At 45.2% G+C, this 16,521-nt stretch overlaps 1 protein-coding gene across 5 annotated transcripts in view; it reads left to right on the forward strand.

Moving 5' to 3' along the window:
- The window catches only part of ATXN7L1 (ataxin 7 like 1), a 148,654-nt gene that overhangs the window by 115,012 nt on the left and 17,121 nt on the right, over window positions 1-16,521 (forward strand). For all 5 annotated transcript variants that reach the window (XM_088480219.1, XM_088480218.1, XM_088480220.1 and 2 more), the window contains 2 exons: window positions 9,800-9,921; window positions 12,160-13,093. In XM_088480219.1, coding sequence (XP_088336345.1) covers window positions 9,800-9,921; window positions 12,160-13,093 — 1,056 coding nt within the window. The remainder of the gene's footprint in view (window positions 1-9,799; window positions 9,922-12,159; window positions 13,094-16,521) is intronic.

Consider the following 16,521-nt stretch of genomic DNA (forward strand, 5'->3'; position numbering starts at 1 on the left):
CACCCGATTTGGATGTAATTACCCTCAAGTTAAATCTGAAAGTCTACAGTTAAAGCACATCTTGGTGGTTTCATTTCAAAACCATTGTGGTGGTGAATAGAGGCCAAAATCTGAAAATTCTGCCACTGTCCCAATATTTATGGACCTGACTGTATATGTACTTTCAACAGGGATGTTAAGGAGACATAGGGGGCAATTCACTCACATGTGAGCAGCATTGCTGGTTAAGTTTATGCATCCAAAACAGCAATTTAATGGTATAAATGAGGGAAATACATAAACAATACCACTAGGAGACATAACTCATTAAGCTAATATGGAACCTTGCGGCTAATTAGGGTCAGAGATGGGAGTAGTTTTATAATAATAATAATAATGCTATTCATATAGTGTTCAAAACATTTTACATTTGCATATTAAACAAATTAAATAAAGTTATATATCTGTTAGGTTATGTGTGTGTGTGTGTATATATATATATATATATATATGCTTTTAAGATAATTTCAAGACTGAGTGCATTGTCCTTGTATAGTGGACATCTCGTTAGAATTTTCGAAGTTGTGTGGACATTCAGCATTCCTCGGTCTGCGGTGTCACGTGTGCACCGCACCAGGAATACCTCAAGGAAGTCATTTTCACCGACCATGAACAGCGCAATGGCCGACTACGAGTGCTTAATGATCGTGACCAGCGGCATCTGTACAGAATTGTCCGTGGTAATAGACTGCCACACTGGCTCAAATCATATCCACATTCAATGCAGGAGGTGTCAGACGCATATCCAGCAAGTCAGTGCAGTGTTCTTTAGCTTCCGTGGGTTATGGGAGCAGAAGACCACCAGAGCGCCACTGTTAACACTACGACACTGTACACAGCGCCTCACCTGGGCTTGTGGTGTCGCTAATTGAACATGTGGCGTGGTCCAATGAGTAATGGTTCCAGTTGCTTTGGGCTAATGGTAGGCTTCAGGTGTGGCGCAGATTCCACGAGGCCATGGTCCCCAGTTGTTAACAAGGCACCGTGCAGGTTGATGGTGGTTCCATAATGGTGTGGGGTGTGTTCACGTGGCATTGGTTGGGTTTGCTGGTCCGCCTGAACACGTCATTGACCAGTAACCGTTCTGTTGCATTGCTTGATGACCATTTGCAGTCCTTCATGGACTTCATGTACCACCACAATGATTGAATTTAGTTTGAGGAGCATTCTGGAGAGTTCTGACGAATGGAAAGGTCCATTCGCACCAAAGGTCCTGCAGCTACAAATATCAGGGAGCTATGGAAAGCTATCCAGACGGCATGGGTCACCATCCCTCCTGAGGTCTTCCCTCCACTTGTGGAATTGGTGCTATATCAAGTTACTGTACTTTGCTTGGCGAAAAAGGGGTCCTACGTGATGCTAGGCATCTATCCCATAAATTTTGGCACTTCAGTATGTGCATTGCAGTAGTCAAGCGCATTGATACAAGTATAGGACGATATTCTGAGGGAATAAGTCCTTGATTCTGGCTATGTTCCTCACATGAAAGAATGAGGATTTGATCATGGCTGACACCTGATGTTTAATTGTCAAGGACACCCAAGTCTCCACACATGGTCAGTGTTTTGTAGCTCCCAAGCGTTCGCCCAGTTGGTTGACAAAGCTGCAGTCTTGTCCTTTGCAGGTGAGCTCCTATCTTAAGAATCTCTGTTTTATCAGGATTCAGTCACAGCCTGCTGGCACTCATCCACTCCTGGTGCTCAGCTAGACAGCCATTTAAAATTGGTATTGTGTTCTCAATACCTTGAGCAAAGGACAGATGCAGTTGAGATACATCTGTTGTGGTAGACAAAGCCATGTTGTCGGATTACCTCACCCACTTGAAGCATATATACTGCAAATAGTATGCGAGAGGGGATAGAACCCTGGGAACACAGCATGACAGTGGTAATATGGTGTTTGTTTATTCATTTTTTAATCTTATTTTTTCTTTAGCAAGGAGACACTTCTTGGAGTTAGCAGAGATCCTAGGTCTGATATTTTATCAGTAATAGATCCAATGCATATAGAACTGTAAGGTAATATTGCATGGTGATCTTGTTGGTATTTTCTATGACAATGCAATAGCAATTTCCGTTTATTTCAGGTAAAAGTACAACGTGTTGTCACATGGGAACCAGAACTTTAATCAGCAGGGACAAGAAGGAAAGCCATTGCCCATCAACTATTAACCAAATTAATTTCAAATATTATTTTCCATAGAACCTTTAGAGCTTTGCAACCAGGGAAGTTGCCACTTTTCCACAACCCTAGTTACTACTCTTTGTGTTCAGTAGATCGGCAGAACCTGGTGGACTACATTGCATATATCAAATCATTTTGCAAATAGGCTGAATTATATTCGATCATGTGGTGCTGAAGCAGTGCCGTCATAGGAAAGTACATTGCCTGATCTGATCACCTTGTATGTGGCTAGCTTTTTATTTTTCTAAGAACAAAAAAAAGAGACCTATATTTGCCTTTAACTGCTTGTATGACCTAATTCACAATGAAAATAAATTTTCAGATGGAATGCATGAAATAATAAAAAAAACAGGTGTAAGATGTATTTATAATACTATGCAAACCTTTATATTTATGCAGCAGACTGTATTTGATTTGATAATGTACCTCTTTATAGTCCTATATTTTATCCGAATGTAGGGTGATGAATGCAGAAATTTGTAATTTATGATACTAGCAACCTGCCCCGGTTTTGCACAGGAGCAATTTCATCTAACCACAGTCCCCTGCATATCATAACAACCTACGCCATATCACAACAGTCCCCTGCATCTCACCACAGCTCCCTGCATCTCACAACAGCCTCCTGCTTCTTACTCCTGCCCCCTGCATTTCACAACAGCCTCCTGCTTCTTACTCCTGCCCCCTGCATTTCACAACAGCCTCCTGCTTCTTACTCCTGCCCCCTGCATCTCACAACAGCCTCCTGCTTCTTACTCCTGCCCCCTGCATCTCACAACAGCCTCCTGCTTCTTACTCCTGCCCCCTGCATTTCACAATAGCCTCCTGCTTCTTACTCCTGCCCCCTGCATTTCACAACAGCCTCCTGCTTCTTACTCCTGCCCCCTGCATTTCACAACAGCCTCCTGCTTCTTACTCCTGCCCCCTGCATTTCACAACAGCCTCCTGCTTCTTACTCCTACCCCCTGCATCTCACAACAGCCTCCTGCTTCTTACTCCTGCCCCCTGCATTTCACAACAGCCTCCTGCTTCTTACTCCTGCCCCCTGCATTTCACAACAGCCTCCTGCTTCTTACTCCTGCCCCCTGCATTTCACAACAGCCTCCTGCTTCTTACTCCTGCCCCCTGCATCTCACAACAGCCTCCCGCTTCTTACTCCTGCCCCCTGCATTTCACAACAGCCTCCCGCTTCTTACTCCTACCCCCTGCATCTCACAACAGCCTCCTGCTTCTTACTCCTGCCCCCTGCATTTCACAACAGCCTCCTGCTTCTTACTCCTACCCCCTGCATCTCACAACAGCCTCCTGCTTCTTACTCCTGCTGCCTGTATTAAACAACAGCCTCCTGATTCTCACTACTGTCCCCTGCATTTTACCACGGCATCCTATATTTCACCACAGCCCTTTGCATTTCACAACAGGCCCCTGATTCTCACTCCTGCCTCCTGCATCTCACCAGTGTTGCCACAACCCTCACTGCTAATGCCCTGCAGCTGTCTGGGGCCCGGCCACTTGGCCGTGCTAGGAAGGGCCGTATTGTCATGAATGAGAGACTGGTATTGCGGCTACTGTAAGCATTACCAGCAGCATGGTGTTCCGATGGTTGTTTTTATTAAATTCCAGATAGCTATGCCTCCACTGGCCCCTTCCTGGCTACAGTTACTGCTTTAAGCCATCTTCATGGGTTTGTTGAAGGCTGTCTCTCACTCTTTGAACCTGATTTAGATTTGGGGATAGAGTAATAGAGCAAGCGACTCTGTACCTGGATAAACGATGTTGCAATGCAAGGAGTGCAATACATACTTTTTTTTTTTTTGCATGTGTGGTAAATACTGGCTTCTTTTGCATTTAGCCTACAAATGCTGGACAGCTTTATTTTTAAACTGGAATAAGAATGTCAGTTTGGACACACCCCTCCAAATCAAAATCTCTCTGCACACTTTAAATCTGCCCCACAGGCAGGGCAGCATGTTTTACCAAGATGCACAGTTACTTGCTCTTTCCTACTCTATTGCCAAATCTGAATAAGACCCTCTGTCTGCCTCACATGTGTCCTGCTCCAGTCCCTGACTCCCTCCCCTCTCTAGGCTGCTGCTAAGCAACAGGGCAAATTGCTAGCTCTGATTGGCTCTCCCTTTGCTGTTTCAGCTACTGTACTTCAACTTGATGTAAGATTAGATTTTTCTTTCTGTGACTGCTTCAGCAAAATCGTCACCTTTTTGTTAGATTGTTTTATACACCTAAACCTCCCTCGACCAATGCTGTATAGAATAGTGAAAACCCCATGAAAATCAGTCCAGTGGCTCAATTGATTAGTCCAAATACACACAGACAGACCCCAGAACCGGGAACTTTATTTTATTGGTGTGTGTTCATATATTGTCTTCCCACATCTTACCTACTATGAGGATAGAAAGTTCAACAGAAAGTGCGCTCACCAGATTCCTTTTATATATAAAGAACAGACATTTATTTTTATTGCATGTTAAATGACAAAGTGCTGTGATTTCTTCTCAGACGTTTTTGGACACCACGGGTCAAATGTAATGGGATGAGTGTTGAGAAATGGTGACAGAAAACTCTCACATTTTTCAACTCAGCCAATGTAATAAAATCACAGAACATGCAAACTTGCATGTTTTTCAAACTCAAAAAACTCTCATCCAGGTGTTTCCTGTTTTGAAAATACAACTTGATCAATGTATTAGTGTTAGAGTTTTACTGCTAAGCTCTCACATTTTCTAAACTCTCACCCCATTACATTTGGCCCCACAAGACCTTCGTCAGGAGACACAACAGCAAACCATTATCAACATATGCAGCGCACCAAACACCTACAGCAAGTAAGACCATATTATTATTAGTATCATTTATTCATATGGCGCCACAAGTGTTCCACAGCACCTTACAAAGTATATAAACAAATAGGTGACCAAAGACTTACAGTACAATACAGTACAATTATACAGTGCTACATTAGCGACCATAACACCCACATAAGCAGCAGAGCTTAAACAACCAAATTTTATGCTGGCCACACACACTGATATTTTACCCGATCTGGCCGATTCCGACACATTGGAAAGACAGATCGTGTAAAATGTGGCCAAATTGAGAGTAAATCGGGAGTCCCCACTTACGATCATGATGCAATGCTGGTCGCACATCACATCATCAGATCTGCTGTGCAGTAGGGCAGATCTGACAATCTAGGAGGCGATGCACTGTGAATGTCTGACTGCAGGAGAGATCGTATGAAGATTGGACACCAAATTGTGTACAGATCGTGTGAAGATCGTGTGCAGAGCTGCTGGGGAGAGCTTCAAGGGAAATCGTACACATCGGCTGATCGTGTGCATATCGCTATGTGTGTGGGCAGCTTTAGGTGCCCTAGTGGGGAGTAAGAAGTAGATGAAAGTAAAGTAGGGAGAATTACAAGTGGGTAGAGGGCCCTGCTCGTATGAGCTTACATTCTAATAGGGAAGGACAGACAAACAGGTGTGACACAGAAGGCGGTAGACAGGGAGGAAGGAGCATATAGAAGCAAGTTAGGATGAGAGCTGGAAGGCTTTAATGAAGTAGTGGGTCTTGAGAACCCGTTTGAATGATGGGGGAGAGGGAGATAGCTCCAAAGGTGGGGAGCAGCATGGGCAAAATCTTGGAGGTGAGAGGAAGTAATCAGTTGGCATGAAAAGCGGCGTGCATTAGTTGGACGAAGAGGGCAGACAGGAGAGTGAAGGGAGATTATATCCGAGATATAAATGGGAGAAGATTGGGAGAGGGCTTTGTAAGTGAGGGTGAGAACTTTGAATTGGGTTCTGAAAGGTAAGGGGAGCCAGTGGAGAGCTTGTAGGAGAGGGGAGGCAGATGTAGAGCGTTTGGAGAGGAAGATGAGCCGAGCAGCAGCATTGAGGACAGACTGGAGAGGAGAGAGATGGGATTTGAAGGAGGCCAGATAGGAGGAGCTTACAGTAGTCCAATCTTGAGATGACCAGTGGGGGTATGGAGGGTTTAGTAGCATCCTGGGCGAGATATGGTCTGATCTTGGAAATATTTTTGAGATGAAAACGACAGGACTGCGAGAGGTTCTGGATATGTGGTTTGAAGGAGAGGGATGAGTCCAGGATAACTCCAAGACAGCACACTTTGGGGCTAGATGACAGAGAGTAATGGCCCTTGAATTTGGCAGCAAGGAGGTCGTTGCTGACTTTTGTGAGGGAAGTTTCAGTGAAGTGGAGAGAACGGAAGCCAGACTGAAAACTGTCAAGGAGTACCTGATGAGAAGGAGAGATTAAGAAGGTGGGCAAGATGGGAGCAGGCAGAAGGAGAAAGATGGCAGAGGGGATAGTGTCAAGGGGGGGGATTGGATGAGGGCCATGACTTTCTCTCCAGATACAGGGTAGAAGGATGTCAGAGTCTGTAAAATGGATGGGGAGGGGTGATCCGGGAAAGGAGGAGGTGGAGAGCTGGGGGACTGGTTGGGTATGATGTTGTGACGTATGGAATCAATTTTAGATGTGAAGTAGGTAGCAAAGTCAAGGGCAGTGAGCTAGGAGGGGCTGGGCAGAGTAGAGAGTTGTAGGTGGTGAAGAGACGCTGGGGATTAGAGGACTGGGGGAGATGAGGTTCTTGATATATGACTGTTTAGAGAGGGAAAGGGCAGTACTGTAGGATGACAGCATACATTTGAAAGAAGAAAATATGCCTTAGAGTGTGATCTTCTCCACTGTCGCTCGGCGGTTCGCGAACCCTTGGAGGTATCTGGTGCATTTCGAATGCCAGGGTTGAGTTGTGGATCTGTGAGGGTGAGTAGTGATCGCCGGAGCAACAGAGTCAAGTGCAGAAGTAAGGGAGGCATTGTAAACGGAAGCAGCTTGTTCAGGGCAGGAGAGAGAGAGGATAGGGGAGAGAAGTGAGTCAAGCAAGGAAGAAAAGGAGACTGTGTCTATAGCCTCAATGTTACGCTTAAGCTGGCCATACGTAAGATTTTTTATACGATGTGCACGATTTCGAACGATCGCAACGATCAATCGTGCACATCGTGTGTGGTTTGTCATGCTGCACGACAGTGATGCGCGTCCCTGCCGTCGTACATCGGCATCGTAGATCTTATGGAAAAACCATAAGATCTGCGATCCATCATGCTGTTAAATGGGTAAACAAAGCATCTTGCAAGATGCATCGTTTACCATTCACAGCAGCATGCGATGCATTCGGTTGTACGTTTTCAAATCGTCCCGTGTATGGCCTGCATTAGTGACAGTGGCTTTAGGAGGTAGAGGAGGGGAAGGATAGAGGGAATAGGTTAAAAGAGAGAAGGTTATGGTCAGAGAGGGGGAATGAGGAATTGGAGTAGTCGGAAATCTCAACAGTGAGTGAAGACCAGATCAAGCGAATGCCTACTCACATGGGAGGGTGAGGAGGTCCATTGGGAGAGGCCAAATGAAGATGTGAGGGTGAGGGGTTTGGAGGTAGAGGATTCGTGGGAATATCAATTGGAATATTGAAGTCACCTAGAAAAATGGAGGGAAAGATAGTGAGGGAGCCAGGAAGCAAAGTTTTCAAGGAACTTGGAGGGAGGGCCAGGGGGACGGTAAATGACAGCTGCTCGGAAATGTGCTGGTTGGAAGAGGCGTATGGCATGAACTTCAAATGTAGAGAATGTAAGGGATGTTTCAGAAGGTATGAGTTGGTACGAGTAACCGGGGGATAGAAGGAACCCAACACAATAGCGACCCCCAGGCCGGGAGGTGTGTGAGAAAGTGAGGCCCGCATAGGAGAGAGCTGATGGAGAAGTGGTGTCAGATGGTGAGATCCAGCTTTCAGTAATGGCTAGGAGATTCAGGGAGTTGGAGATGAAAAGGTCATGGGTGGGGACCAGTTTATTACAGACTGACCTGGCATTCCAGAGGGCACAGGATAGAGGGACAGAGTTTCTGGAAGATATGTGAATGAGATTATCAGGGTTGCTGTAGCGTGGAGGTGAGATTAATTTGGGGGACCGAGAGAGTGTAGTGATCGTGCGGGCTCCAGTGCTAGGAGGGGAACCTGTAGGAGGTGGGCAGGGAGGGAGGTTAATGAGATGTGGATCGAGGTGGGATGAAATGACAGGGAGAGGATGGTGGGAGGAGAGATTAGCGGTGTGGAAGTAGGACCCTGGTGGGGTATAGGAGAATGAAAGTGGAATAGTGGGAGAAGAGGGGGAGGAAGGAAAACAGAGCAGGGGAGATAATGAGAGAAGGAAGTGGAGGAGAACCAGGGGGAAAGGATAAAGATGGAAGCAAGGGGAAGAACAAAAGATTAGGTAGACACTGAGTGAAGGCGAGAGTTGAAGAAAACATGGCCATGGTAAGGATTAGGTAAATAGGAGTTGAAAGTAGGAATGAAGGAGTGAAAGAGAAAGTGTAGCTTTTCAGAAATGCAAGAAAAAGTACAATGTGGGAAAAAGTGTCTGTACAACAAAAGTTTATTAATGAGTATAATAAAAGTGGAAACTTGATGTTAGCAGAAAATGAATAATAAAGAAGACAGTGGTAGTAGCTAGATGATGTAAGACTAGGCACAGGAGCTAAAGTAAAAAGACATTATTAGACCATACCCCCCTGGCTCCAAATATACCCACTCAGTCAATCAAAACTAGGTAGAATAGAATAGAGATTGGTTAATTACCCCAATGACCTCATTATCTAATTCTCGTTCCCTATATATTCAAAGAAGACTAATATATATACAAAATCCTACCTCAGCCGGAATAAAACACCATCACTGCCACATCAGTAGTCGCATTAATCCGCATGATTGCCATCTCGATCAGGCTTACATGCTGGATTGTACAGTCCAGCTTGGTGCGTGTATATGTTGATCTTGGTTTGCTGTTGTCTCTCCTGATTCAGATCCGGACGCTCTGACCAGAGCGCTCGCTCTGAATCAGGGCCCACCTCCATTAATATGGAGCGTCCTCCTGGACGCTCGTATAGCTGTGGGTCACCACCCACAGCATACACGAGCGGGCAAAATGATGGTCACGATGGTCTTGACCATCGGAACTGCGAGTAAAAGCCTGCGGTTGAGTTTCTCAACCGCAAGGCCAGGAGTGATTTTGGCTCTATCAGAGCCAAAATCACTCCCACTGACATCACTAGTGATGTCAGTGGGGCCGGCTTCAGACGGTAGGCGTTCCCTTGGGAACGCCTCCGTCTGGCAGGCACGCCCCCGGCACGCCCACCAAAGGGGGCGTGCTGTCAGTCACCATCCCTCTCCTTCAAAGTCCTTCGCTCGTCTGGTCTCGCGCGTGCGCAGTGGGGAACATCGACCCACTTGCGAGCGTACTGCCGCTCGCGAGTGGGTCTGAATGATCCCCTTTGTCATGCAATATAAGTAAGAAATAAATGTTTGTTCTTTATATATAAAAGAACCTGGTGAGTTCCCCTTCTGTTGAAAAAACAAACCACACACATGCACGCGCTCTCTCTCTCTCTCATATATATTCTATAGCTATAGAGAAAGAGAGATGACTGATGCAATATGTATAATAAATGTTATAGTTAACATGTTGTTTATTGCATTTGTCTTGCAGTTTTGCTCATTTGGAAGTCGTTTAATGGGAAGAGGGTACTATGTGTTCGATAGGCGGTGGGATCGGTTTCGTTTTGCATTAAATTCCATGGTGGAGAAACATCTAAATTCACAAATGTGGAAGTAAGTGTTTAACGTTTACATATATTATTCCAACAGTGACCTATTCTGATTCATTCCTTGTTTGGCAGAAGTTTGTGTTTTATAACACTTTTGATTTATAAAAGCTTGACAAAGTGCTAAGACTAACATGATAAGTTGAAACCAGTTGTGAACAGAACACAAAAAAAGTGTTCTAAAATGTGTGGTGTTTCAACTTTTGTAAATGCATTTTAAACCAACTGGAATCTCCTTGTTTTAATAAGGCATTTTATTCTGATATATAGGGTATAGGTTTTATGCTTCTAAAGCTGGGCATCCACTATACAATTTTCTGTCAGATATCTGTCCAATCTGGCTGGTGGGAATGAGAACCTGGTAATGGATGGGAGCAAATGAATAGTCGATCATATGGTTTTACACACTGAAAAAAGGATATTTTTTTCTTCAAATTGGTTACATTTGTGTGTTTTAACCAGTGGCGTAACTAGGGTATTTGGAGCCCAGGGCAAATTTGAAGAGGGAGCACCCCCCCCCCCCCCCCCCTCCCCCATGGGCTAAAAAATGGGCGTGGTCACTTAAAAATGGGGCCTGTCAACATGACACACACCTTTATTTTCAAACTGAACATTCCTATCCATATGCACCTTAACCCAAGTAGTACCCCCAGTATGCAGTTGTGGTCCCTCTCATGCAGGCCCATAGTAGTGCCCCTTATACAGTATCCCCAGTAGTGGTCCCTCTTATACAGCCCCCAATTAGTTCCCCTTACTCAGTACCCCCAGTAGTAGCCCCCTCAAATGCAGTGCCCCACGTAGTGTTCTCCCTTATGCAGTGCCCCCAGTAGCAGTCCCCACAATGCAGTGCGCCCAGTAGCGGTATCCCCTTATGCAGTGCCCTTTTATATAGTGCCCCCAACAGTAGTCCCCCCCCCCCCCATGCAGTTTTCCCAGTAGTGGTCCCCTTATGCAGGCACCCTGTAGCGATCCCCCCTATCTAGTGCCCCCTGTAGTGGTCCCCGCAGTGCCCCTAGCAGTAAGCCCCTTATATAGGGGGAGCAGTAGTGTCCCCCCCTCCCATGCAGTGCCCCCAGTAGTGGTCCCCCTGATGCAGGCTCCCAGTAGTGACCCCCCCCCATCCAGTGGTCCCTGTAGTGGCCCTTCCTATTATTGCCCCCATTAGTGGTCCCCCGAGTGCAGTGCCTCTAGTAATACTAGGCCCCTTTTAGAATGCCGCCAGTGGTAGTCCCCAGTAGAGTAGCCCCCCCCCCAGTAGAGGTCCTCCCAATGGCACCCCCAGTAGATGTCCCCCCCAGTAGATGTCCCCCCCAGTAGTAGCCAACCCCTCCCCCGTTGTGCAGATAGGTTTAAAAATAAATAAATATATCTAAAAATATACTTACCTGATTCCACGCTGCTCCTGTCCGCGATGCCGATGCCGCTTCCGCCCTCCAGTTCGCCCGGGCTGGCGCGCTCAGCATTATGGGACTGACGTCATGACGTCAGTCCCATTACCCACTGCAGGAGCCGGACGGAAGTCCGGCTCTTGCAGTGGGTGCTGCAGCAGTCAATGAGAGTCTATCTGACTCTCATTGGCTGCTGTTTAACACACGCATCGCCGCCAGCGCTGGCGGCGATGCGTGTGTTATGCACAGCCTGAGCCTGCCTCCTGGCGCTATTGGGCAAGCGCTCAGGGGGAGGGAACGGGCTCAGGCGTGCAGCACAGGACCGGCGCTGGAAGCCTAGCGCCGGTCCTGTGCAAATGTGTAGCGCTGACCGCACTCATTGCGGTCGGCGCTACACTTGCTATCTAGGGCGGGCGGGCCGGTACCGTGGCCTGCGGTGCGCCGCTGGTCCAACGGCGCCCAGGGCACGAACCCCGCTCGCCCTGCCCTAGTTACGCCACTGGTTTTAACCAATGTGTCTGAACGACCATTCTTGTCTGTTTTCCAGTGTTTGTGAGCAAATGGACGATTGTCATCTGCTCCCATACATTACCAGGTTTTCATTCCAACCAGCCAGGTTGGACAGATATCTGACAGAAAATTGTATAATGGATGCCCAGCTTTACTGTATCTAAGTTTGTTACAAAAAAATATGAAAAACCACTGTAGTTGTGACCGTGATATCATTGAACACTATACAACACTAGATACAGAATATAGTCATATAAAATTTCATACCTATTGTTTTTTTATTTTGTATTCACTTCTTCAATGGCTCTATTAATTCTGATATATAATTATCTTTTTCTCTCCCACAGAAAAATTCCTCCAGCCGCAGATAGTCCAATGCCTTCTCCAGCAGCCGCACACAGCAGCAGCCCTTTCCCTGCATCTATTTTGCAGCCTTTCAGCAGCACCAATTCAGTATACCTCCCATCACCGCCCACTAACTCCAGAACCACCTCCTCTTATATATTGTCAAACGCGTCTTTTGTTACATCATCTGATACAAACTCAGTCACATCGCACACGACTGCATTCCCCCATGTCACAAGCACACTGAATATCATGGACTCTACTTTCAAAGCCCCTTCAGCCATTTGTCCTGTGCCGACCACGAGCCCTTTGCCATCACATAAACTGCCGAAATCCAAGACCGGCAAATCATCAAAAGCAAAAGACCTGTCTTCGCGGAGCGATGAGCCTTCAAGTAACAAAAAGAAAAAGCCTCAGACGCCTTCTTCCACCTTCTCCTCCTCTTTACCTTTACAGACGTCCTCCTCGTCTACGTTTTCAGGGTCCCACAAGAAAAACTGCGTTTTGAATTCTAGTACGACTATAAACTCTTATCAGACGACTTCTTCCTATAACAGTGTGTCTGTGCACAATGCAAACAATGGAACAAGCCCAATCAGTGCCAAACTGGAACCGCCAGTAAGGACTTCTTTATCTGGTAGCTCAACAGACTCTATAAAACATATGAGCATGGTTGTTAGCAGTATTGACTCCAGCCTGTCAGTGTCTTCCCTGGTGCATCATCCTGGGGAGCACACGCTGGCAGTGCACAATGCAGTGTCTTCAATGCCTCTACCCTTTGACAAATCAGAGGGCAAAAAGCGTAAAAACTCTAGTGCAAGCAGTAAGGCCTGTAAAATCACTAAAATGCCTGGTATGAACAGTGTTCACAAAAAGAGCACCACCAACCTTATATCTTCTGTGCCAGATCCCCCAAATAGCTCCTTGTCACGGCAGGTAGGTTTATCGATTGGTTCTGTGTTGTGTTATTTTTACTTGTAGATCATTAGCATTGCATATCTACTACACAAGTGTAAGTCTGTCTGATCCGTATGACACATAAATATACAATTTCTTATAAGAAAATGAAAGCCAAACAATTACAATTAATAGATGGGATATCATCTAAGACAGGGGTCTGGACCTCGGGGCTTATTTCTGCTAGCCTCATCTGGCTAGCAGGGTGCCTAGAATGGCACCCTGCAGCCAGAATCTATGAAGCAGTGCCGCCTGAAGCATCCTTAGGATGCTTCAGACGGTCACACCGCTGCCCGTACTGCTCCCCGGAGCATCCTCTGGATGCTCCAGGCATTGCTGTAACCGCTGGCGATTATGGCCCCGCCCCCATGTGATGTCACACAGAGGGGAAGTGACCTGCATCGGGCCCGCAAATAATGTTATATCAAAATGGCCCTCGACAGAAAGAAGGTTCTCCATCATTGATCTAAGAGCAAAAATCTAGCACTTGAATTTGCAATAAATAGTAACTTGCACTGATGAGACCTAATAATAGTTGAAACAAAGGTATACAATTTGGAATTATGATTGATTGCATGTGAGTAATGTTGGGTACACACTGGGCGATATATCTTGAGCGCGTCGGCAGGTGTGTACCCCCCGATATGTCAGTGAGCGATGTTAACAGACATATCACTTCAGCTGAGCAGCACAGCCAAAGGCAGACATGTCTGTAGGTATATCAGCGCATCTTGCTGTGTGTTCGGGCGGTCGGCGACCACCCGCACACTTGCTGCAGGGAATGACGTCACAGCTGGGCTAGCAAATTGAAATACCTGCCCAGCTGTGACGTCTGGACAACATGTCGAGCAGCGGATCGGTAACTGTGTATACTTACCTGAATGCCAGTCCCAGCTGTACATGGAAGAATTTCTGGATGTGTGAATAGGAATAAGGCGTGTGTTTTAGGACACTGTATAAGTACACTATTGTATGTTTGTTATAATACACAAGCATGCAAAGGTACATATTATAGTTTGGTCTGATTGCTTTGCAGTATTTTATTTTGGTGCACTTGTATTCAACGGGAATAGTTTGCTAGCTACTCTAAAGGGGCCTATCCATTAGTAGATGAAAGACAAATGATTATCCCTTGAAAATTCCTGGGGCTACGGTGACAGATATCTGTCATGTACATGACAGATTTTTTTCAAAAGACGAATGACATTGCATGACATCATTTTGGGAGTGGATTTTTTTTATGTTTCTATTCATTTTCATTAAAAAAATCGTTCGTCGTTTACCGCAACAGATATTTGTAATATCTGTCAGCGATAAATGATAATTGACCAACATGTTGGAGAGACAAAAGACCCAATTTGTCGGCCGCAGGAGTGCGCATTTTTATCGTTCAGATCCTATCCATTAGCAGATAAATTGAACGACTGAACGATAAATCGTTAATCGTTCAAATGTATCTGCTAATGGATAGGCCCCTTTACTGGTTTCTTAGTATCAATTAATTTTTTGTATCATCCCTTGTGCAAGTTTTAAGTCCATTCCAGGCATAAGTGAAACATGCTGCAATTACAGAATGGCAAGTGTGAAAATATTACCCTGTAAACAGATTTTTCTCCATATTGGTTTTATACAGTCGGGTGCATAAATATTGGGACATTGACAGAATTTTCATATTTTGACCTCTATTCACCACCACAATGGCTTTGAAATGAAACAAACAAGATGTGCTTTAACTGCAGACTTTCAGATTTAACTTGAGGGTAATTACATCCAAATCAGGTGAACGGTGTAGGAATTACAACGGTTTCTATATGTGCCTCCCACTTTTTAAGGGGTCAAAAGTAATGGGACTATCAACTCAGAAGCTATTTCATGGACAGGTGTGGGCTATTCCCTCGTTATTTCATTATCAATTAAGCAGGTAAAAGGTCTGGAGTTGATTCTAGGTGTGACATTTGCATTTGGGATCAGTTGCTGTCGACTCTCAATATGAGATCCAAAGAGCTGTCACTATCAGTAAAGCAAGCCATCATTAGGCTGAAAAATCAAAACAAACCCATCAGAGAGATAGCAAAAACATTAGGTGTGGCCAAATCAACTGTTTGGAACATTCTTAAAAAGAAAGAACGCACCGGAGAGCTCAGCAACACCAAAAGACCCGGAAGACCACGCAAAACAACTGTGGTGGATGACAGAAGAATTATTTCCCTGGTGATGAAAAACCCCTTCACAACAGTTGGCCAAATCAAGAACACTCTCCAGGAGGTAGGTGTATATGTGTTAAAGTCAACAATCAAGAGAAGACTTCGCAAGAGTGAATATAGAGGGTTCATCACAAGATGTAAACCATTGATGAGCCACAAAAACCGGAAGACCAGATTAGAGTTTGCCAAACAACATCTAAAAAAGCCATTACAGTTCTGGAACAACATCCTATGGACAGATGAGACAAAGATCAACTTGTACCAGAGTGATGGGAAGAGAAGAGTATGGAGAAGGAAAGGAACTGCTCATGATCCAAAACATACCACCTCATCAGTGAAGCATGGTGGTGGTAGTGTCATAGCGTGGACATGTATGGCTGCCAATGGAACTGGTTCCCTTGTATTTATTGATGATGTGACTGCTGACAAAAGCAGCAGAATGAATTCTGAAGTGTTTCGGGCAATATTATATGATCATATTCAGTCAAACGCTTCAGAACGCATTGGACGGCGCTTCACAGTGCAGATGGACCCGAAGCATACTGCAAAAGCAACCAAAGAGTTTTCTAAGGCTATAAAGTGGAATGTTATGCAATCCCCTGACCTGAATCTGATTGAGCATGCATTTCACTTGATGAAGACAAAACTGAAGGGAAAATGCCCCAAGAACAAGCAGGAACTGAAGACATTTGCAGTAGAGGCCTGACAGAGGATCACCAGGGATGACACCCAGCGTCTGGTGATGTCTATGCGTTCCAGACTTCAGGCTGTAATTACCTGCAAAGGATTTGCAACAAAGTATTAAAAAGTGAAAGTTAGATTTAGGATTGTTTTGTTTGTCCCATTACTTTTGGCCCCTTAAAAAGTGGGAGGCACATATAGAAACCGTTGTAATTCCTACACCGTTCACCTGATTTGGATGTAATTACCCTCAAATTAAATCTGAAAGTCTGCAGTTAAAGCACATCTTGTTTGTTTCATTTCAAAGCCATTGTGGTGGTGAATAGAGGCCAAAATATGAAAATTCTGTAAATGACCCAATATTTATGCACCTAACTGTATAGATTAGTGCATTAATTGTTTTGTACAAACATGTGTGATCTGTCCACTGGGTATTATGTAAATAACAGAAAAAGTGTTGTCTCAAAACTGTCATGTTCTTTTAAAATAATAGGGTGATAATTTCCTTCATGTAGCACCTGA

The sequence above is a fragment of the Taudactylus pleione genome, unplaced genomic scaffold (genome assembly GCF_031769625.1).
Source record: "Taudactylus pleione unplaced genomic scaffold, aTauple2 ptg000251l, whole genome shotgun sequence".
NCBI lineage: Eukaryota > Metazoa > Chordata > Amphibia > Anura > Myobatrachidae > Taudactylus > Taudactylus pleione.